General features: G+C 40.4%; 1 protein-coding gene across 6 annotated transcripts in view; it reads right to left on the bottom strand.

Annotated features, from left to right (window-relative positions):
- Positions 1 to 1,191: 1,191 nt before the first annotated feature.
- Positions 1,192 to 23,431, bottom strand: part of WDR76 (WD repeat domain 76) — a 43,417-nt gene continuing 21,177 nt past the window's right edge. For all 6 annotated transcript variants that reach the window (XM_021673130.2, XM_021673132.2, XM_064365998.1 and 3 more), the window contains 5 exons: positions 18,464 to 18,622; positions 13,393 to 13,610; positions 12,341 to 12,493; positions 9,700 to 9,753; positions 1,192 to 3,463 (listed from right to left, as the gene is read on the bottom strand). In XM_021673130.2, coding sequence (XP_021528805.2) covers positions 3,211 to 3,463; positions 9,700 to 9,753; positions 12,341 to 12,493; positions 13,393 to 13,610; positions 18,464 to 18,622 — 837 coding nt within the window. In that variant the 3' untranslated portion in view covers positions 1,192 to 3,210. The remainder of the gene's footprint in view (positions 3,464 to 9,699; positions 9,754 to 12,340; positions 12,494 to 13,392; positions 13,611 to 18,463; positions 18,623 to 23,431) is intronic.

Below are 23,431 nucleotides of genomic sequence, written 5' to 3'. Positions count from 1 at the left end.
TCCTCCAGCACAATCTAGCTCCTCTGCACCTGAACACACTTTTGGTTTTAACTTGTGAACAGGATTCCTCTTCAGACCCCTACAACCTGCTGATGGAGTGGAGTAAAACCGGCTAAGCACACTTTTAATCAATTCTCTCTTGCCCAGCTTCCATTATGGGGAAAATGTATCATAAAATGTGTTGTCCTTAAGCTCTATAAAATTATACTTAATGTTATCTTCCTCATAAATTCCACCTTTTCATTTGAAAATCCAAATATTTATAGCCAAATGAGTCAAAATACAATCTATGCTGTCTTGGTATTTCTAGCTATCAACACCCTACTAAAAAGCAGGGGGAAATGTACTAAGTCAGAAAGGACAACCCAACAGGACATCAAAGTTTTTGGAATCTCGAGTTAGGGGGGCATATATTTCCTCTTCTCAGTACAATACAGAAGGCATGTATGTCTTCTCCCCCACTCTACCCCATGTACTGTACATTGTCTGAAAGGATTTAAATCCTTGTATCCACAGCCCTAATGCTCCCTGCTTTCCTGGAGAACTCCCTTTGCAAAATCTTCTTGGTGAAAAGGAAAACTCAAAGACCAGAATACCAAAAATAGGACTTAAGCAACTCAAATTCTATTAATTCCTAATCATTTGTGGTCTCTCCTAGTCTGACCAAGTCTCTGACCACCCAAACAACAATTGTCTGCTTCTTCCTTTAAAGTCACATAAGGAAAGGGGGAGGAGGAGAAAAAAAAGTCACATAACGAAAGGCTGAATATCTTAACAAAAATAATAATAAATAACTCAAGTGAAATTCAGAGCTTACATTCCATCAAGTGGAATTCAGAGCTTAAGAGATAACGTAAAGGCCAAACTACAGAAAAGGTTTATCCCAAAGGGAGCAATCATAATACACACACAATTACAGAAGCCACACAGCTGTAAGCAAGTCTCTGGGAAAAGTGCCTTGCACTACAGATTACAGTGTAAGAATGTCCCAAGGGAGACAATTTTATGTGCTGTCTAGATTTAGACAATTACTCCATCAAAAGCTTATCACCAAAAAAAAAAAAAAAGTCCCTACTCATTCTCCTTCCTTCCTGCATTGCCTCAAGATAACTCTATTAAAGTTAAATTGAATGTAAATAGCACTTAGTTATGAAACTACAATCTCAAAAGAAACCACCAAAGTGAGAAACATCAAGAATTTGCTAATGTTTATTGAAGAGTCCAGGCAATTACCGCCAGGTATTGAAAGCTTAAATGATGGTACTAATTTGATTGAGAGTAGTTTTCATCATCTTAAAACAAAAAAATTAAAAAACACAATTCCCATAGAACTAACCACTCTAGAACCCAGGAAATTAACTGGCATAGAAATGAGATAGGTAGCCTAAAGCCTTTATAGTGTTTCCTGCACAGTATAATTATAATTCAACCTCACCTAGCTTTACTTTCCCTTTATAAATTAACATTTTCATCTCACTTGTCAATTCCCCTACTTACATCAACTAGAAAATCAAGAACTATTACTTATAAACTCCTAAACCTATTAAGAAACTAAACCTTTTTACACTTAGATTTTAACTACAGAGAAGAAAATTATTTAGAAATTGTTTTTCAAAGAGATTATATATCATTGTATTTCTCTGATATACAACTGAGAAAATATTTCCTCTTAGAAGTCAAACATACTGCCAAAGCCATTTACAAGTCTTTCAGTAGTATCTGGAAATAAAAAAGTACGAAAAAAGTTGGATAGATGTCACACAGTAATATAAGTAACTGCTCTGGCAGCTCCCCTCCCAACAACACATTGAAATTACCATCACTTCTGAAAAGAAAATATTTTGATGAAAGAAATACCAAAAGTGGTGAGTATTTTATAACATTTCCCCCAAATATGAATAAGAATGAAGGTATTCACTTAACACTATTGAATATCCTTTGGAGAGTTTAAAGATGGGGACAAGTAAGACTGGGACATTCTAAGCAGTAGCTTTCACTTCTTTAACCATTACCCATGGTACTACAGTAATTAAAAATATATATTTTTTACATCAGAATATACATAAACATATATACCTACAAATATATATGCATATATAAGTTTTACAAAACAATACTTACTCAAATATGTTTTCTGTTTTTTACAAATTATTTCCTTTTCATTTTTTTCAACACCAGTCATTGTCATTTAACTGATTTCATGTGAAGAGCAAAAACCCACAATCTGAAAAACACAGGTCTGAGGCAATCCTACACTGGAATGCAGGGACCAGGGCAGATCCACACCCTGTGCCTGGGAGTCCTGGCTGTGTCTCAGGAGCCATCTAGAGGAAGGGGAAAGGAAGCACAGAGAGACCCAGACCCCGCCCTGGGTAAGCCAAAACTGCTTAGCAGTTATCTTGGCATTTCACATAAGATTTAACCTACAGGGAGGATGGCAAAAAAAAGTTCTCAGTTAAAAAAAATCAAGTTTCAAAATCACTGAGTTAATTACCTTTCCAGGTCCCCTTCCAGTGTGTGTCTAGAAATAAATATTCATTCCAAACTATAAAAAAGATCACAAATCCATGTATCACTACAGAATCAAAACCATATCATTAACTCATAAAAACTTTTAATAATAGTCAAAGCTTTATAATTTATAATGTTAGAATTTCTCAACATACTGTCTTGATTAAAAGTGCTGATGGCCCTAGGTGTGTAATCCCAGTACTTTGGGAGGCCGAGATGGGTGGCTCACCTGAGGTCAGGAGTTCTAGACCAGCCTGGCCAACATGGTGAAACCCTGTCTCCACTAAAAATACAAAAATTAGCCAGGTATGGTGGTGGGTACCTATAATCCCAGCTACTCAGTAGGCTGAGGCAAGAGAATCACTTGAACCCAGGAGACGAAGGTTGCAGTGAGCCAAGATCGTGCCATTGCACTCCAGACTGGGCAACAAGAGCAAAACTCCATCTCAAAAAAAAAAAGTGCTGAAGGCACCTCAGCCTCCCTCACATTCCCTCCCCATCCTACAGAAGTAACCTCCAAGACTTCTCCCTTACTAAAAGTAAACTCTTCTTATAGTTTTATTAATAAAACAATTTTATATTTCCTAAATGTAACACATTACCAAGTAAACACAGTAAGCTATGCCAATTACTAGGTTCCTTAGACAGTGGTCAATTTGAACAAACTGATGTTCTTAAACCAAAAACTCGGCAGCTTTTTTAATTCACAAAAACATGTATCTTCCCGCTGGAATTACCTCCAGCCAAAATATACCGAGTTGGGTGCATGGCATTGATGGAACACACAGAGACAAGGCATTCTCCACCAAAAGAATGCACCCTCTTTCCTGTCTCATGGAAGATTTCTATCCGTCGTGGACGGGCCATGCTGCCAACTATGATGCAGTCTTCTTGTTTAGGATCCCACATGGCTTGGAACCTGGTCAGCCATCGCCCAGTGAAAGTGTTGTGCCTGGTAAGGAAAACAATGTATTTTTTAAATGAGTTAAATAAGGTAGCACTGGGCAGAGGGTAAAGATGGCATTACTCCTAAATGCTACTTTTCTCTGCCAAGTTTCTTCTCATTAAGTTACTGAGTTACCACCAACCTTATCTTCCCCACTCTATAGGCTGAAACTCTGGAAAGAGATGATATCCTCCTCATCCAAAAATCTCCCAAAATAAAACATATGGAGCCCTTTATAACTCTTAAAAGCATAAATAAAAGTACTGCCCTTTTAGTCTCTATACCTTAATATCACTAACAATCCTTTTTCATTAAAGTACGGACTATAGAGAAAAACATTTCCCACTGCCACTTAAATGACCCTATCTTTAAGGAAAATTCTCAGCCCCTAGAATAATCACCCTAAATTTTTTTTTACATACACACATACACATACACACACACAGCAATAAATTTTTTAAAAATATGCATAATATGGTCTGGCACAGTGACCCACACCTGTAACCCCAGCACTTTGGAGACGAAGACTGGTGGATCACCTGAGGTCAGGAGTTCGAGACCAGCCTGGCCAAATGGCAAAATACAGTCTACTAAAAATACAAAAATTGGCTGGGCGTAGCGGCTTACGCCTGTAATCCCGGCACTTTGGGAGGCCGAGGCAAGTGAATCATCTGAGGTCAAGAGTTCAAGACCAGCCTGCAAAAATGGTGAAACCCCGTCTCTACTAAAAATGCAAAACTTGGCCAGGCATGGTGGCACTTGCCTGTAATCCCAGCTACTCAGGATGCTGAGGCAAGAGAATCACTTGAACCCAGGAGGCAGAGGTTGCAGTGAGCTGAGATTGTACCACTGCACTCTGGCCTGGGTGACAGAGTGAGACTCCATCTCAAAAATTAAAAAAAATAAAAGTAAAAAAATAAATACACATAATACTGGCCAAGCACAGTGGCTCACACCTATAATCCCAACACTTTGGGAGGCCGAGGCAGGTGGATCATCTGAAGTCAGGAGTTTGAGACCAGCCTGTCCAACATGGTGAAACCCTGTCTCTACTAAAAATACATGGTGGCACATGCCTGTAATCCCAGCTACTAGGGAGGCTGAGGCAGGAGAATCACTTGAACCCGGAAGGTGGAGGTTGCAGTGAGCCAAGATCACGTCATTGCACTCCATAATGGGTGACAAGAGCAAAACTCTGTCTCAAAAACAAAAACAAATACAAAAACGTAATACTACATAGCAACCAACAAGCTAGGTAAAAACCCTAAAGACTTCATCAAAAATCTGTTGGAACTAAAAATTTCAGTAAACGTGCAATATACAAAATCAACATACAGAAATCAATAGCTTTTTGTTTTTGAGATGGAGTCTCATTCTGTCGCCCAGTCTGGACCTCCGCCTCCCAGGTTCAAGAGATTCTGTGCTTCAGCCTCCCAAGTAGCTGGGATTACAGGCGTGCACCACAATGCCTGGCTAATTTTCTTATTTTTAGTGGAGATAGGGTTTCCCTATGTTGGTCAGACTGGTCTCAAACTACTGACTTCAAGAGATCTGCCCACTTTGGCCTCTCAAATTGCTGGGATTACAGGCATAATCCACCATGCTTGGCCTAGAAAACAGTAGCATTTCTTTTTTTTTTTTTTTTTTTTTTGAGACGGGGTTTTGCTCGTTACCCAGGCTGGAGTGCAATGGCGTGATCTCGGCTCACTGCAACCTCCGTCTCCTGGGTTCAAACAATTCTCCTGCCTCAGCCTCCCGAGTAGCTGGGACTACAGGCGTGCGCCACCATGCCCAGCTAATTTTTCTATTTTTAGTAGAGATGGGGTTTCACCATGTTGACCAAGATGGTCTTGATCTCTTGACCTCGTGATCCACCCATCTCGGCCTCCCAAACAGTAGCATTTCTATATACTAATAATGAACAAACTGAAAAACTGAAGAAAACAACCTCTTTACAATAGCTACAAAAAATTTAAATACTTAGGAATAAATTTAACAAAGGACATGAACGATCTATACACTGAAAACTATAAAACACTGGTGAAAGTAACTGAAAAAAACACAAACAAATACAAAGATATACAATTTTCATAAACAGGCATAATATTGTTTAAAATGTCCATATTACCTAAAGTGATTTACAGACTCAATGCAATCTCTATCAAAATTCCAAGGACATTTTTCAGAAATAGAAAAAACAATGCTAACATTTGTATATAACCACAAACAACCTCCAATAAACCAAAGCAATTCTGAGCAAAAAGAACAAAGCTAGAGGCATCACACTACCTGAATGCAAAGCTATACTAACCAAAACCATATCGTGCTGGCATACAGAGACACAGAACAATAGAACAGAGAGTCCAGAGATAAATCCAAACATTTAGGGTCAATTGATTTTCAATAAAGGTGCCAAGAACACAAAATAGGGAAAGGACAGCCTCTTCAATAAACATTGTTGGGAAAACTAGGCATCCACATGCAGAAGAGTAAAATTAGACTATGTCTCACACCACATACAAAAATAAATTTTAAAAAATGACAAATGTAAGGCCTGAAACTGTAAAACTACTAAAAGAAAACATGGGAGAAATCTCCCTGTCACTGGCCTGGGCAATGATATTCTTGTATGTGAATTCCAAAGGAAAGGCAACAAAGGCAGAAATAGACAAATGAGATTACACCAAGCTAAAAAGCTTCTGCATAGCCAAGGATACCATCATCAAAGTAAAGAGACAACCTAAGGAATGGGAGAAAATATTTGCAAACCATACATATGAAATATACAAGGAACTCAACTAAGAAAACAAATAACCCAATTAAAAAATGGGCAAAGGATCTGAATACACACTTTTCAAAAGCAAACATACAAATGCCCAATCAATTATATGAAAATATATTCAACATTACTAATCAGTGAAATGCAAGTTAAAACCACAATGAGATACCACCTCACATCTAGTAGAATGGCCATTATCAAAACAACAAAAGATAGTAAGTATTGGTAAAGATATGGAGAAGAAGGAACCCTTGTACATTGTTAGTGGAAATTGGTGCAGCCATAATGGAAAACAGTATGGAGGCTCCTCAAAAAATTAAAAATAGAACTACCATATGATCCAGCAATCCCACTACTGGGAATATATCCAAAGGAAATGAACTCTCTATGAAATATCTGTACTCCCACATTCACTGTCACAGCTAAGATATGCAATCAATCAATCAATGGATAAATGAATAAAGAAAATGAAGTATACACACATATTGGAATATTATCCCACTTAGAAAAAGAAAATCCTGTCATGGATAAACCTGGAGACATTCTGTTAAATAAAATCAACCTGGCATAGAAAGACAAATACCATATGACCTCACTCGTGGAATTTTATTTTATTTTATTTTATTTTTATTTATTTATTTTTTTTTTTTGAGACGGAGTTTCGCTCGTTACCCAGGCTGGAGTGCAATGGCGCGATCTCGGCTCACCGCAACCTCCGCCTCCTGGGTTCAGGCAATTCTCCTGCCTCAGCCTCCTGAGTAGCTGGGATTACAGGCACGCGCCACCATGCCCAGCTAATTTTTTGTATTAGTAGAGACGGGGTTTCACCATGTTGACCAGGATGGTCTCGATCTCTTGACCTCGTGATCCACCCGCCTCGGCCTCCCAAAGTGCTGGGATTACAGGCTTGAGCCACCGCGCCCGGCCTTATTTTATTTTTTTTGAGACAGAGTTTCGCTCTTGTTACCCAGGCTGGAGTGCAATGGCGCGATCTCGGCTCACCGCAACCTCCGCCTCCTGGGTTCAGGCAATTCTCCTGCCTCAGCTTCCGGAGTAGCTGGGATTACAGGCACGTGCCACCATGCCCAGCTAATTTTTTGTATTTTTAGTAGAGACGGGGTTTCACCATGTTGACCAGGATGGTCTCGATCTCTTGGCCTCATGATCCACCCGCCTTGGCCTCCCAAAGTGCTGGGATTACAGATGCGAGCCACCGCGCCCAGCACTCGTGGAATTTTAAAAAGCTGAGGCTGGTCCAAAGGTAGTGAGTTATCTCAATTGACCGTTCACAGTCAGTTACAGATCAAACTCTTTGTTCTACTCTTTCCCACCTTCTCACTACTGCACCTGACTAGTCTAAAAAATAATAAAAAATAACAAAGTTGTAAGGCCAGACATGATGGCTCATGCCTGTAATGTCAACACTTCAGGAGGCCCACATGGAAGGATCAGTTGAGGCAAGGAGTTCCAGACCAGCCTGGGCAACAGCAAGATCCCATCTCTACAAAAACATTTTTAAAATTAGCAGGGCATGGTTGTGTGCCTGTAGTCCCAGCTACTTGGGAGGCTAAGGCAGGAAGGCTGCTTGAGTCCAGAAGACTGAAGCTGCAGTGAGCCACGATCATGCCACAGTACTCCATACTGAGCAACAGAGCAAGACCCTGTCCCTTATTTTAAAAAAAAAAGAGAGAGTGGGTCCAGGCGCTGTGGCTCATGCCTGTAATCCCAGCACTTTGGGAGGCCGAGGCAGGCGGATCATGAGGTAAGGAGATGAGACCATCCTGACCAACATGGTGAAACCCTGTCTTACTAAAAAAAAAAAAAAAAAAAAAGAGAGAGAGAGAGAGTGGTTAACAGACTGGTTGGCAGAGAGGGGAAGGGTTGGGGAGATGTCAGTCATAGAATATGAAATTTCAGTTAATAGGAGGAATACATTCAAGATCTATTGTACATCAGGATGACTATAGATAATAACAATGTACTATATTATTGAAGATTGCTGACAGATTTTAAGTGTTCTCACCACAAAAAAATGGTAAGCACATGAGGTAATACATACGTTAACTAGCTTGATTTAGCCATTCCACAGTGTATATATTTCAAAACAACATGTTATACATGATAAATATATACAATTTTATTAGTCAATTAAAAAATAAGACTGGGTGCATTGGCTCATGCCTGTAATCCCAGCACTTTGGGAGGGCAAGGCGGGTGGATCACTTGAGGCCAGGAGTTCAAAACCAGCCCGGCCAACATGGTGAAACCCCATCTCTACTAAAAGGAAATACAAAAATTAGCTGGCATAGTGGCATTTGCCTGTAATCCCAGCTAATCAGGATCTGAGGCAGAAGAATCGCTTGAACCTGGGAGGTGGAGGCTGCAGTGAGCACAGATCACACCAGTGCACTCCAGCCTGGGTGACAGACCGAGACTCTGTCTCAAAATAAATATATAAATAAATAAAATAAAAATAAAATAAGCTGGCCGCAGTGTCTCACACCTGTAATCCCAGCACTTTGAGAGGCCAAGGTGGGTGGATCGCTTGAGATCAGAAGTTCAAGATCAGCCTGACCAACATGGAGAAACCTCATCTCTACTAAAAATACAAAAATTAGCCAGGTGGGGTGGCGTGCACCTGTAATCCCAGCTTCTTGGGAGGCTGAGGCACGAGAATCACTTGAACCCAGGAGGCGGAGGTTGCAGTGAGCTGAGATCATGCCACTGTACTCCAGCTTGGGCTACAAAATGAGACTTTGTCTTTAAAAAAATAAAAAATTGTGGACCTGAAAAAAAAAAAAAAAGGAAACTGATGAAATGGAACAAAATGTTTGAAAAAGGGAAAGAAGGAAAAATTCTGAAAAAGAAAATGAACATACTTAAATATAGCCTCTATAGAGTATAAAACTCATGAAACAACAATCAACATATATCACACACTTTATTCCCAACTTCGTAAATACTGACAAAGAGGGATATCTAGAAGAAGGCACTGAGTAAAGTTTGATGTAAAATACACACATTCAAAGTAGTTAACACTAGAGTATAATCAAAGAAATGAAGTGAGAAGATGGGGAAGCCCTCTATGTTCAGAATAAACAGACACAAATAAACAGAACTTCAGACAGCCTCATCAGCAAGAGAGTAGCTACAGTCTTCTTAAATAAGATAGCCTGAGTTATTCAGGTCAGAATAAAGTCATTAACCTTAACTAAAAATAATCTCCCACCAGAAGAGAACAGCTACTGACTAAAAGAGACTGAACCTCTACAGACACAGGGAACCTGGAAGTAAGAACCCTTCTGGATAGGAACTAGCAAACTGGGACACTTACACAATGTATGTTTGTAGGCAAAAATCAGGGTTATTACATCTCTTTGACAATCAGATGTCTAACGTATGCACTGCAACAAACAGTTCACAGTAATCCACAGTCTACATTTTTTGGCATATAGAAGCCTACCTGATGGTGGTGAGGAGAGGAATGTTAGAAGATATACAGCTGCTGTCAAAAATTCTGCAAAATAAAGAAGAGAGTAAGACATTCTTTTGTTTCTTAAAAACTTTACAAAACAAATACCAGTGTATTTAACAAGCTTCTCATTAGTTTATGGTATGAAATATGTAATTGTCATTTAAAAATATGTAGGATTAGGCCAGGTTTAGAGGCTCAGGCCTATAATCCACAGGAGGATCACCTGAGGCCAGGAGTTTGAGACCAGCCTAGGCAACACAGTGAGACCCATCTGTACAAAAAAATTAAAAATTAGCTGGGCGTGGGGCACATGCCTGTAGTCCGAGCTACTCAGGAGGCTGAGGCAAGTAGATCGCTTGAGCCCAGGAGTTTGAGGTTACACCAAGCTATGAGCACAACCTGTCTTTAAAAACAAAAGAGTAGGATCAGGCTCTAACAAATCTTGGACAAGATACTAAACAAAAGTTAAAGATGTATTATAAAGTAAGTCAGTGCTTATAGTTTAGTGTAGAAATCATTTGGCTGGGTGTGGCGGCTCACACCTGTAATCTCAGCATTTTGAGGCCAAGGTGAGAGGATCACTTGAGGCCAGGAGTTTGAGACCAGCCTGGGCAATATAGTGAGACCTCATTTCTATAAAAAATAAAAATATATATATAGCTAGGCAAATGCCTGTAGTTTCAGCTACTTGGGAAGCTGAGGCAGTAGGATTGCTGGAGCCCAGCAGGTCAGGATTGCAGTGAGCCATGATTATGCCACTGCACTCCAGTCTGGGCAACAAAAAGATCCTGTCTGAAAAAAAAATGAATGATAAATAATAAATAGCAATAATTTATTTAAACACTATTACTCCAAACTTAAAATGCACATTCTAAAGTGACAATTTGAACTGTCAAACTATATTCACAATTCACAATAATATGGGACATAAAGGATGTGGTCTGAAAATGTACAAATTACCTAAAAGTACATCCATGTATCAACAGCAGTTTCCCTAAGACTTACCAGTTGAAGGCCTGATAGTGTCATTTCCAGACTAAGACCAGCCAGCAACCAAGGAGAGGAGTTGTGTTTTGGTTTTTCAAGAGACAGCATCTCATTGTGATGCCCAGGCTGAAGTGCAATGGTGCTGTCACAGCTCACTGAAGCCTCAACCTTCCAGGCTCAAGTGATCCTCCCACCTCAGCCTCCCAGGTAGTTGGGACTATAAGCACACACTACCACATCTGGCTAATTTTTTTCTGTAGAGACAAGGTCTCCCTATGTTGCCCAGGCTGGTCTCGAACTCCTGGGCTCAAATGATCCTCCCACCACAGAAATGCTGGGATTATAGGCATGAGCCACTGCACCTGGCCAAAGAGAGCAGTTTTTATACGGCAGTTGGAGGGTAGTCTAAAAGCCTCCACTGAGCACCTCAGCAGAAGAAAACCAAAAGCACCGGGCACGGCGGCTCACGCCTGTAATCCCAGCACTTTGGGAGGCTGAGGTGGGCGGATCACGAGATCAAGAAATCGAGACCATCCTGGCCAACATGGTGAAACCCCGTTTTAAAAAAAGAGAAAAAGAAAAAAGAAAACTAAAAGCATCTCCAACTTCTTCTCTTCTCCTTGTGCCTAGCTTTTCTATGTGGTTTCTAGGCACTAGAGCTTATGGCCTAAATAGATTAGTAGAAAGTCAAACCACTAACGGTTAATGTAACAAGAGTAAACTGCAGTGTATATGAACAGGAACAGAACAGGTAGCCCTTGAGACAAAGAAAACTGCATGAGTGGAAAGGCGATGCTGGCCTACCATTCCTGGCGACTCTCTTTCTGCACCGTCTGGTAATACAGACTTTGCTAGAAACTAACTGGACACCTGTCACACACTGCAGACCATGCTCTTCCCAATACATGGGTTTAAACAGAAATTGGGTGCCATTCTGGAGCCTGGTGCACAGTATACATTCAACTGAGTAATATATGAATTCCAAAATCACTTAAGGTAAAAATGCTCATAAACTGAGAAGTGCTTGCAATTTTAAGCAAAATCAGGGATTCTAAAAGAGAACAAAATAATTTTCCTTTGTGACTACACTAATGTTCCCGATATCTTCACTGACACTGTTTTCTGTTCAATTGGTTTATACTACACTTTAAATCCATTTTTAGGCAGTAGCTATAGAAAGGTACTAAAGCTAAAACCCTAGAACTATAAAACCATATCCAACCAATAGTTTGTATAGCATCCCAGTTTTTGCTATTTTCTGTCTGCCCAATGTTGGGGGCTCTGCAATTTCCATTCAGCACTTCACTTGTGGAATAAATCCCACTGACCCCAAACTATGCTAAAATTATCTCCTTTTCAGAATGCTATGCAGCCTGGTTTCTGGGATTCTTCAGTGCTAAAAGGGAAACCGGACCATAAACCCCCCAGGGTAGCTACGGACCTTTGCCACTCTCAAGGAAATTTCAAGAACTGCTGAAAAGCCATTAAATACAGGTCACTGGTCTTTGGGAACCGAGATATGACTACAAAACAATAACACTAGCAATTTAATAGGAACAGCAGTAAACAAAGCTTTTGACTAACACAGTAGTTACAGGCTCCTCAGATTCCTTAAAAACGTAATTCTGCCTTCCCAATTTACCTCAGATTACAATCAGCACATGTGGTCACCACTCTGTTACCAGTAAGAGGTGAAAAATAGGCAGAAGCAATGCTCTTTGTATGTTCAGTCAAAGAAATCAAAGGCTGACTTCCCCTGGAATTCAGGCGCCTTGCATCATAAATATGAATATCCCTGTAATTGCAGAAACAACGATCAGTGTTGCCATAGCAGATGTAATGAGACTCTACAACAGAACTAAAGATAAGTTAGATACTCACATACTTGCTATACTGAAGAACATTTAAGACAGAAACCTCTAATAATCTGTAATTTTCCCAAAAGTGGTATAGATAACAAGTAAAATACTAGACATATACCAAAACTATAGTAGATACAGGTAACCAGCATGTACAGAAAGACAAGTTTTGTTTTGCTTTATTTTGTTTTTTTGAGACAAAGTCTCACTCTGTTATCCAGACTGGAGTACAGTGGTGCAATCTTGGCTCACTCCAACTTTCGCCTCCCTTATTCAAGTGATTCTGCTGTCTCAGCCTCCTCAGTGGCTGGGATTATAGGTGTGTGCCACCACACCTGACTAATTTTTGTATTTTTAGTAGGGATAGGGTCTCACCATAGTGGCCAGGCTGGTCTTGAACTCCTGACCTCAAGGGATCTGCTTGCCTCAGCCTCCCAAAGTGCTGGGATTACAGGCATGAGCCACCACGCCCAGCTGTCAAGTTTCTAACAGGTTTTTCAATCCTTCCAAGAAAAAAGTTAACACAGACCAAGTTATAGGTCACATACAACTTTTCCTTAAAATTTAAATTTTCTTCTGATTTGATTAAAAGTAAATGCATGTAATGCCAAGGAAAACAAAAATTTCTTTCAGCATTTTCACTATTTATTAAATCTAAAAGAATTTCTTCTTTTCCAAAAAAAAAAAAATCACTCAAAAAAGTTTCAGTCAGTACAGAAAGGGAAAGTACTTGGCCTTTGGGTATCACAAAATTCAGGTATCTTTGACAACCAAACTAAACCAGGTAATTGTGACATTAAAAGGTCTAAGTCATAAAGCCTTATAAAGACCATACCTCAATCCAGCAGTGATAAAATACTGTCTATGCACTGGGTGGACATGAACAGTTCTTATTTTCCCCATAGAAGAACTGATAAGCTTCTCATAAGAAGTTCCAGGTGTCCGTCTATCCACCAGTGACATCTTTCCATCCCAGTGTCCTACTATTAAAGTGGAGGCATCTTCTGCCAAGAAGTCGAAGGAGGAAAAGCTACTTCTTTCATTTCTATACACCTAAGAATATAAGTACCAATCAGCTTGTATCAGATTCCTTTGTAAAGAAAACCAGAGCATAAATTCTTTGGTAAAGGGTTATAAAACACTTTACTCAAATAACCTCATTTATTCTCCCATCATCCCCATCATATGCACAGGACACAATGGAAACACAATCAGAGTATTTAGGATATCCATCACTTTGAGTATTTGTCACTTCTATGTGTTAGGATCATTTCAAGTCCTCTCTTCTGGCTATTTTAAAATATACAATACACTGTTTTTAACTATAGTTACCCTACCTCTGCTACTGAACATTAGAACTTATTCCATCTACCTGAAAATTAAAAAAAAAAAAAAAGAAAGAAAGAAAGGCACTGATCAGCTGTGAGACTTGCCTATAATTAAATGGCCCATCTACCCATGTCAGGGCTACATCCCAAATTTCTCAAACCCAATAAACCTCAGTTCCAGATCTACCCTTCAAACTTAACAGGAAAATAACTGAATCAGAATTCTACCCAACATAAATAAATATTAATCCTAATATGCAAGGTAACTTTGCCAACCAAGTCTAAGATGCACAGCTGAATGCTCATCTACTCTTAGTAGAAGAGTAAATATATACATTTTTTGACAGTTAATCAGGCTACATCTATCAAAATGTTTAATGCTTATACTTTTTGACTCAGTAATTTTACTAAGATCTATAAAAATGCCTGCTGAAAGACTGTTTATAATAAGAAGCAATTTAAATATCCACCAAGAGAGATCTGGTTAAATAAATGATGGTCCATCTCTGCTTTGAAATACCATGCAATGCTAAAAAGAATAAAGTAGTTTTATATTAACTGTCCAAGATAGACTACTAAGTGAAAAGAGTTGCAAAAGGCTACGTATATTAGTATGAATCCATTAGTATAAAGAAGAGGAGAAAAAAATGTATAACTAGGCCGTGTGTGGTGGCTCACGCCTGTAATCTCAACACTTTGGGAGGCCGAGGCAGGTGGATCATGAGGTCAAGAGACCAAGACCATCCTGGCCAACACAGTGAAACCCTGTCTCTAACTAAAATACAAAAATTATCTCTACGTGGTGGCGCATGCCTGTAGTCCCAGCTAATCAGGAGACTGAGGCAGGAGAATTGCTTGAAGCTAGGAGGCGGAGGTTGCAGTGAGCCGAGATTGTGCCACTGCACTCCAGCCTGGCTCCTTGTGAAAGAGGGAGACTCTGTCTCAAAAAAAAAAAAATATATATATATAACTATATGCTTGTAAGCATAAGTACACTTTCTGAAAGCATACTCAAGATATGAAACAATGGTTACTTGTGAATAACGGGAATGAAAGGCAGATTTACTTTCATATCTGATTTACTGTAAATATTTTATCATGAGCATGTTATTAAGTTTTTAATCACATGTAATCCACAATGCAATCACTTTGGGTTTAGGACTCATAAAGAACAAAAAAATAAATCTTTCTATCATCTAAGAGAGGACGACCACAATTCTTATTCTTGAATCATGAATTGCTGATTTTTAGTTCTAATAACAAGTATTATTAACTAAGAATAACAAATTAATATACTAGAGGCATCACAAACCCCAAGCCCGCCAAAAAGATCAATATATACAAATAAAACTTGACATACTCAGTATATTTACATTGTTAAGACCAGGGGCTTTGGAGTCAGACAAACCCTAGTGTAAATTATTGTTCTGCCATCTATGTCCTTGAGCAACCTCATAAACCTCTCTTTGCCTCAATTTTTTCACCTGTTAAATGCACACTACTCATTTTCTAAGGTGTTATAAACTTGATGTATATAAAGCACACTCAAGATAGCGCCTAGCATAAGGTTAACTGTTCAGTCAGTAGAATCAGGAACAAATTACAAATATATGCAACAGCATGAATTAATCTTTTTTTTTTTTTTTTTTTGAGACGGAGTTTCGCTCTTGTTACCCAGGCTGGAGTGCAATGGCGCCATCTCGGCTCACCACAACCTCTGCCTCCTGGGTTCAGGCAATTCTCCTGCCTCAGCCTCCTGAGTAGCTGGGATTACAGGCACGTGCCACCATGCCCAGCTTATTTTTGTATTTTTAGTAGAGACGGGGTTTCACCATGTTGACCAGGATGGTCTCGATCTCTTGACCTCGTGATCCACCCACCTCGGCCTCCCAAGAATTAATCTTAAAAGTGTTACACTAGGTAAAAGAAGCCAGAAAAAAAAGGCTACATATAATTGCAATTGCTTGACATTCAGGAAAAGACAAAATTATAGGGACAGTAATCACATTAGTGGTTGCCAGAGATTGCAGGCAGTGGAAGGAGAATGACTACAAAAGGTCGTGACGCAATTTTGGAGGAGATGGAAAAAAATATATATATATACACACACACACACACACACACACACATATGTATATATATTTTTTGAGATAGAGTCTTGCTCTGTCACTCAGGCTGGAGTGCAATGATGCAATCTTGGCTCACTGCAACCTCTACCTCCTGGGTTCAAGCGATTCTCCTTGCCCTAGCTTCTGGATAGCGAGGATTACAGGCGTGAGCCCCCATGCCTGGCTAATTTTTGTATTTTTTTTTTTTTAGTAGAGATGGGGTTTCGCCATGTTGGTCTCAAACTCCTCACCTCAGGTGATCCACCTGCCTCAGCCTCCCAAAGTGCTGGGATTATAGGTGTGAGCCAAGGCACCTGGCTCCATATCTTGATTATGATGGTTACGTAGGTGTATGCAATTCACCAAAACTGACAGAACCGTACACCTAAAATGGTAAATTGTATCGTATGTAACATTTTTCTCTTATTTGAGTGTCTCCCTCTGACACCTAGACTGGACTGCAGTGACACAATCTCAGCTTACTGCAGCCTCCACCTCCGAGGTTCAAGCAATTCTCATGCCTCAGACTCCCAAGTAGCTGGGACAACAGATGCACACTACCACGCCAAGCGAATTTTTGTATTGTTAGTAAAGATGGGGTTTCCCTGTGTTGGTCAGGCTGGTCTCAAACTCCTAAGCTCAAGTGATCCGCCCTCCTCAGCCTCCCAAAATGCTGGGATTATAGGCCTGGTGGCAGGCATCTGTAATCCCTATAATCCCTGCTACTCAGGAGGCTGTGGCAGGAAAATCGCTTGAACCCAAGAGGCAAAGTTTGCAGAAAGCAAAGATCACACCATTGCAATCCAGTCTGGGCAACAGAATGAGGCTCAGTCTCCAAAACAATAACAGTAATAATTATGAACCATCTGTACATATTTAGAATAATTGCAAAAATACCAGAATGTGTTAATTTTGAGCACTGGCTTATATAAAAAAAACTAACGCATAAACTTGATCATCAATTAGTAACTTCAAAGTAATTTCGGTAACGAGTATATGGTTTTCTGCATTGTGTATCACATACAAATTGCTCTTAAACTGACAATCTCTAAAAATTTTTTAAATACCATTCAAAATAAAGGATAAAGATCTACATTTAAATTTTCATCCTAAGTTTTACAAATATTAAAATCTAGATATTTTTTAAGTTCAACTTATGGCCGAGCGTGGTGGCTCACACCTGTAATCCCAGCACTTTGGGAAGCCAACGCGTGCGGGTCACCTGAGGCCAGGAGTTTGAGACCAGACTGGCCAACACAGTGAAACCCCATCACTACTAAAATACAAAAGAAATTACCCAGGCATGGTGGCATGAGTCTACAGACCCAGCTACTTGGGAAACCTAGGTAGTAGAATTACTTGAACCCAGGAGATGGAGGTTGCAGTGAGTCAAGATAAAGGCACTGCACTCCAGCCTGGGCAACAGAGCAAGACTCCATCTCCACACACACAAAAAAAATACAAAGATTAGCCAGGCGTGGTGGTGGGCGCCTGTAATCCCAACTATTCAGGAGGCTGAGGCAGGAGAATCACTTGAACCTGGGAGACAGAGGTTGCAGTGAGCCGAGCGGAGGTTGCAGTAAGCCAAGCAGAGGTTTCAGTGAGCTGAGATCGCACCACTGCACTCCAGCCTGGGTGACAAGAGTGAAATTCTGTCTCAAAAATAATTTTTAAAAAAGTTCAAATTATAATAATTCTCTTATTGAGGCAATCTGATACAGTTAAGCAAATCTGAAAGTTCATCTCAAAAGGTATGTTTGTTTTAAACATTAAGTAGAAGATGTTTTATTTTGAAAGAGAGTCTCACTCTGTCGCCCAGGCTTAAGTGCAATGAAGTGATCACGGCTTTACGGCAGCCTCAGTCTCCTTGGCAAAACTGATCCTCCCACCTCAGCCTCCTGAGTAGCTGAAACTACAGGCACACACCACCACACCCAGCTAATAATCTTTTATTTCTGGTAGAGACAAGGTCTCACCATGTTGCCCAGGCTGATCTGAAACTCCTGGCCTGAAGTGAGCCTCCCACCTTGGCTTCCCAAAGTACTGGGATTACAAGCATGAGCCACCACACCCAGCTAAATATAAGTCTTATGCCTAAAAACAGAAGAGTAAGTTACTTTATTTAAAAGCTTTGGGAAAAAAAAATTAACAAGCGCAAACACATACTAGGCTCTGTTCTAAGTATTTTATCTGCATAAACTCATTAAATTCTCATGACAACCCTATAAAATCAGTACTGTTTATATCCCATTTCACAACTAAGGAAAGTGAGGCACAAAGAGGTTAAGCAACTTGTCAAGGTCATACAACTAGTAATAGATGATCTGGGATTTGAACTTAGTGTATTTCTCAAAGTCTTTCTGCTATACCACTTCTCCCAATATGATTGATATAATAATTATTCATGGGACATTTCATAAATAATCCAGAATATCATCTGAGGTCAGCATGTAAATATATAAACATTTACCTCTTCAAAAACAGCCCTGGAAAAATCCCCACAGCGTAACGTGCCATCATAGCTCAGTGACAGTATGTGGGCCGGATTGGCGGGTGAAAAGTAAAGACAGCTAACTGGCTGACTATGGGGACGAAAAACATAAACTCCATCTTCTTTAGGTTGCTGGGTCTGGAAGAGAGTTGGGAGTGAAGGGAGAGAAAAAAACTAGTGAAAAGTAGTGATTTTTGCTATGCTAATATGTCATTAAAGAATTTACACTGGATTATATTCAGTCTTTTCTTAGTCTATAATTGTAACCACTCTCCCCTTGAGAAAGTCAGAACTAGAAACTTTATCTTGTCATTAACTTTTTTCTAGTTATCAATCCAACAATACCAAGTCACATTAATTTTAAGTGACCAGCTTTCTGCAACTAATGTACTACTTTATATATTACTGTCAGTTCATAAAATCCTCAGAAAATGAGAAATCTACTCTTTATTTCACATATGGTATAATTGCTAACCAAAACAGTATCAGTACCTTATCACTTTGCTTCTGCAGCAGGCTTCTGTATAATATTAATTTACTCATTCTCAGCATAATTTTCATAAGGTATTTGGTCCTGGCACAAAAATGATACATTTAAACGTATTTTGTCCTCTAAATACACCATTAAAATGCATGTATTTGAATTTCCGTATTAATATACCTACTCCTAAGGACTACCCTTTCCACAATGGATTGCCAACTCCTGAGAAGTCACTTTTCAGATCAAAGTAAGTTATGTTTGTATGCTGTGTGGCATATTATGAACCAGACAAAGCATTACCTCCAAATCTGGCTTAGTCTACTCTGAAATGGTAAAGCATTTTTTTTTTTTTTTTTTTTTTTTGAGACGGAGTTTCGCTCTTGTTACCCAGGCTGGAGTGCAATGGCGCGATCTCGGCTCACCGCAACCTCCGCCTCCTGGGTTCAGGCAATTCTCCTGCCTCAGCCTCCTGAGTAGCTGGGATTACAGGCACGCGCCACCGTGCCCAGCTAATTTTTTGTATTTTTAGTAGAGACGGGGTTTCACCATGTTGACCAGGATGGTCTCGATCTCCTGACCTCGTGATCCACCCGCCTCGGCCTCCCAAAGTGCTGGGATTACAGGCTTGAGCCACCGCGCCCGGCCTGAGCCACCGCGCCCGGCCGGTAAAGCATTTTTTTAAAATTTTAAATGAAATATTTTTATAAGGGGAAAAAAAAGAGAAAAAATTATCATCACACATACTCTTCCCGTTACCAGTTAGAAACTACTGACATATTTGTTTATAGCATTTATTTTCTAGAAAAGCAAACCTTTCTCTTGTTATAAAGAACTCAAACAATGCAGAAATGTACAAAGATTAATGTTTTAAAAAAAATCACTCCAGGCCACAGGCACAGTGGCTCACACCTATATTCCCAGCACTTTGGTAGGCCATGGCAGGTGGATCACAAGGTCAGGAGTTCAAGACCAGCTTGGCCAAGATGGTGAAACCTCATCTCTCTTAAAAATACAAACGTTAGCTGCAGGTGGTGGCAGGCGACTGTAATCCCAGCTACTAGGGAGGCTAAAGCAGAGAACTGCTTGAACCGGAGAAGTGGAGGCTGCAGTGAGCCGAGATAGCACCACTGCACTCCAGCCTGAGTGACAGTGAGGCTCCATCTCAAGAAAAAAAAATCACTCCAGGACCAGTGTAATGGCTCACACCTGTAATCCCAGCACTTTGCGAGGCCGAGGTGGGGGCATCACCTGAGGTCTGCAGTTCAAGACCAGCCTGACCAACATAGTGAAACCCCGTCTTTACTAAAAATACAAAACTTAGCCAGGCATGGTGGCACATGCCTGTAATCTTGGCTACTTGAAAGGCTGAAGCAGAATTGCTTAAACCCAGGAGGTAGAAGCTGCATTGATCCAAGATCACACCACTGCACTCTAGCCTGGGCAACAAGAGCAAAACTCCTTCTCAAAAAAAAAAAAACAAAAACAAAAACTTCCCAAATCTAAAATTAGCCAAAATTATCATGAAAATACTGAGTATTATTACAGACATCTTTATAGTCAAATTCAATGTAATTTAAAATGGCACATATCGCATGGTCCTTTTGTAAAATTTCTTCTGTCATTCTATCTGTATAGGTACATACAAAGATGTCAAAATAATTTAAGAATATGAAGCTAAAGGAATTTTTAAACTTTAAGTATTTACAGAGACATTATCTCTTACAATGACAAAAGTATAAAACAAGAAGCAACTGTAGTCATTATACTTTTTATTTTTTATTTTTTGAGATGGAGTCTTGCTTTGTCACCCAGGATGGAGAATAATGGCGCCTCAGCTCACTGCAACCTTTCTCTCCCAGGTTCAAGTAATTCTCCTGCCTCAGCCAACCTAGAAGCTGGGATTACAGGTGCACGCCACCAGGCCCAGCTAATTTTTGTAGTTTTAGTAGAGACGGGGTTTCAACATGTTGGTCAGGCTGGTCTTGAATACTTGACCTCATGATCCACCCACCTCAGCCTCCTAAAGTGGTGGGATTACCCATGCCCAGTGGCTTTTTATTTTTTAAACTGTTAATTTTAGATAATTTCTACTGATTATTGATTTGAGAATTTTATTCTCACCCTACCTCCGACAGTCTTTTTTTTTTTTTTTTTTTTGAGATGGAGTCTCACTCTGTCGCCCAGGCTGGAGTGCAGTGGCAATGATCTCGGCTCACTGCAACCTCCGCCTCCTGGGTTCAAGCGATTCTCCTGCCTAGGTCTCCTGAGGAGCTGAGATTACAGGCGCTCACCACCACGCTTGGCTAATTTTTGCATTTTTAGTGGAGATGGGGTTTCACCATGTTGAGACAGGAGAATCGCTTGCACCCGGAGGCAGAGGCTGCGGTGAGCGGAATTGTGCTACTGCACTCCAGCCTGGGGGACAGAGTGAGACTCTGCATCAAAAAAAAAAAAAAAAAAAAAAAAAAAAAAAGGCAGGGTGCGGTGGCTCACACCTGTAATCCAAGCACTTTGGGAGGCCGAGGTGGGTAGATCATGAGGTCAGCAGTTTGAGATCAGCCTGGCCAGTATGGTGAGACCCCATCTCTACTAAAAATACAAAAATTAGCCAGGTGTGGTGCTGCGTGCTTGTAGTCCCAGCTACTCAGGAGGCTGAGGCAGGAGAATCTCTTGAACCCGGGAGGCGGAGGTTGCAGTGATCTGAGATCTCACCACTGCACTCCAACCTGGGTGATGGAGCGCAATTCTGTCTCAAAAACAAACAAACAAAAAAGATTTAGTAAGTTTCTCATATTCCTGGAACATGGTGTACACATTCAACTGCCAATTCAATTCTGCCTTAATTGCAGGAAAATTGTCTGAATATACTTTCTGTTCCATTTGTTGGATTATCTTTAACTGCCTTTTATTTTTCTTTTTTTTAGATGGAGTCTCACTCTGTCACCCAGGCTGGAGTGCAGTGGCAGGATCTCGGGTCACTATAACCTCTGCCTCCCAAGTTCAAGTGATTCTCCTGCCTCAGCCTCCCAAGTAGCTCGGAGTACAGGTGCCCACCTACTTTTTGTATTTTTAGTAGAGATGGGGTTTCACCATGTTGGGAAGGATAGTCTCTATCTCTTAACTTTGTCATCTGCCCACCTCGGCCTCCCAAAGTGCTGGGATTACAGGTGTGGGCCACCATGCTTGGCCTTGTTCATTATTTTATACCAGGATTCATACCACTGTTACCATTTCCATGGGCCAAGAAAACTTCCTTTGAAGATAATCAGTTCTACTATTTACTTTCCCTACTTCCTCTATTTTTCCTCATTTTTCCCCAGCAACCATTTTCCCATTTCTCATTCAAAAGAGGGAAAATCAGAATACAATGTGCTTCTTTCTACTTTTAATAATTTAGGAGAAAATTCTCAGAATTTGGTCCATTTAGCAGTATGGATTCTGTGCACAGGGCAGAGCAGAAGCTAAATTATGCTGTCGTCTAGCTCTGCTACAGGATTACTCTCCTTGGTAGCTAGTTTTTGTTTTTGTTTTTGTTTTTTTTGAGACGGAGTTTCGCTCTTGTTACCCAGGCTGGAGTGCAATGGCGCGATCTCGGCTCACCACAACCTCCACCTCCTGGGTTCAAGCAATTCTCCTGCCTCAGCCTCCTGAGTAGCTGGGATTACAGGCACGTGCCACCATGCCCAGCTAATTTTTTGTATTTTTAGTAGAGACGGGGTTTCACCATGTTGACCAGGATGGTCTCGATCTCTTGACCTCATGATCCACCCGCCTCGGCCTCCCAAAGTGCTGGGATTACAGGCGTGAGCCACCGCGCCTGGCCCTGGTAGCTAGTTTTTAAGTGTACTACATTAAGTTCTGCTTCTTTCTTATTGCAATAAGTAAATTTTTTATTTTTTATTTTTATTTTTTGCAGACAGGGTCTCACTCTGTCAATCCAACCTGGAATGCAGTGACATAATCATGGCTCACTGCAGCCTCAATCTCCTTGGGCTCAGATGATCTTCCCAGCTCAGCTTCCTGAGTAGTTGGGACTACAGGCACACACCACCATACCCAGCTTTTTTTTTTTTTTTTTTTTTTTGTAGAGACAGGAGTCTCACTATGTCACCTAGGCAGGTCTGGAACTAGTGGGCTTAAGCGATCCTCCTGCCTCAACTTCCCAAAGCACTGGAATCACAGGCATGAGCCACTGTGCCCAGCCGGCATGAGGGATCTTATAGAAATTATGAAAATGCCAAGGTTAAATCTTTCTCAAAACAAAAAAAGACAAAAAAAAAGAAAGAAAGAAATGATGAAAATGCTCTAAAACCAGACTATAAAAGTCAAACAACTCAGTAAACTTATTAAAAACCATTGAGGCCGGGCACACTGGCTCACACCTGTAATCCCAGCATGGGGAGGACAAGGCAGATGGATTATTTGAGGTCAGGAGTTTGAGATCAGCCTGGCCAACATGAAGAAAC

Source organism: Aotus nancymaae, unplaced genomic scaffold (genome assembly GCF_030222135.1).
Source record: "Aotus nancymaae isolate 86718 unplaced genomic scaffold, 86718_ANA_hifiasm-v0.15.2.pri h1tg000062l, whole genome shotgun sequence".
Classification (NCBI taxonomy): Eukaryota; Metazoa; Chordata; class Mammalia; order Primates; family Aotidae; genus Aotus; species Aotus nancymaae.
Note: the sequence above shows the minus strand (reverse complement) of the source record. Positions and strands in the feature narration are given on the sequence as shown.